At 58.6% G+C, this 355-nt stretch overlaps 1 protein-coding gene across 1 annotated transcript in view; it reads right to left on the reverse strand.

Moving 5' to 3' along the window:
* EDNRB (endothelin receptor type B) overlaps positions 1–349 on the reverse strand; it is a 13124-nt gene extending 12775 nt beyond the window's left edge. Inside the window, exon 1 of the mRNA XM_010131907.1 lies at positions 129–349. Within this exon, the coding sequence (XP_010130209.1) occupies positions 129–347 (219 nt within the window). The 5' untranslated portion in view covers positions 348–349. The remainder of the gene's footprint in view (positions 1–128) is intronic.
* Between the last annotated feature and the right edge of the window lie 6 nt (positions 350–355).

The raw sequence follows: 355 nt of genomic DNA on the forward strand, positions 1-355 counted from the left end.
GACAGAGTGGGGGTGCCTTCCCCTTCAGCAGCCACAGAGGGGCCGGGCATTGGCCGGGGGCCAGGGGAGAGTCCCGAAGAGAGTCCACCACACCAACGCTCCCGAACCGAAACCCAGCTCACTCTCACCTTGTAGACGTTGATGGGGATGTCGATGATGATATGAAGAAGGTCACCCAGGGCCAGGCTGGCGATGAGGATGTTGGGGCCATTCCTCATACACTTGTTCTTGTAGATGATCCGCAGCAGCGTGGAGTTGCCGATGATGCCCAGGACGAAGACGAGGCAGGACACCACCGTGTTGATGTATTTGAAAGTCTCCTTGATCTCTGTTTGCCCCGTGCACATGGGGGGCG

The sequence above is a fragment of the Buceros rhinoceros genome, unplaced genomic scaffold, assembly GCF_000710305.1.
Source record: "Buceros rhinoceros silvestris isolate BGI_N320 unplaced genomic scaffold, ASM71030v1 scaffold5022, whole genome shotgun sequence".
NCBI classification, from domain to species: Eukaryota; Metazoa; Chordata; class Aves; order Bucerotiformes; family Bucerotidae; genus Buceros; species Buceros rhinoceros.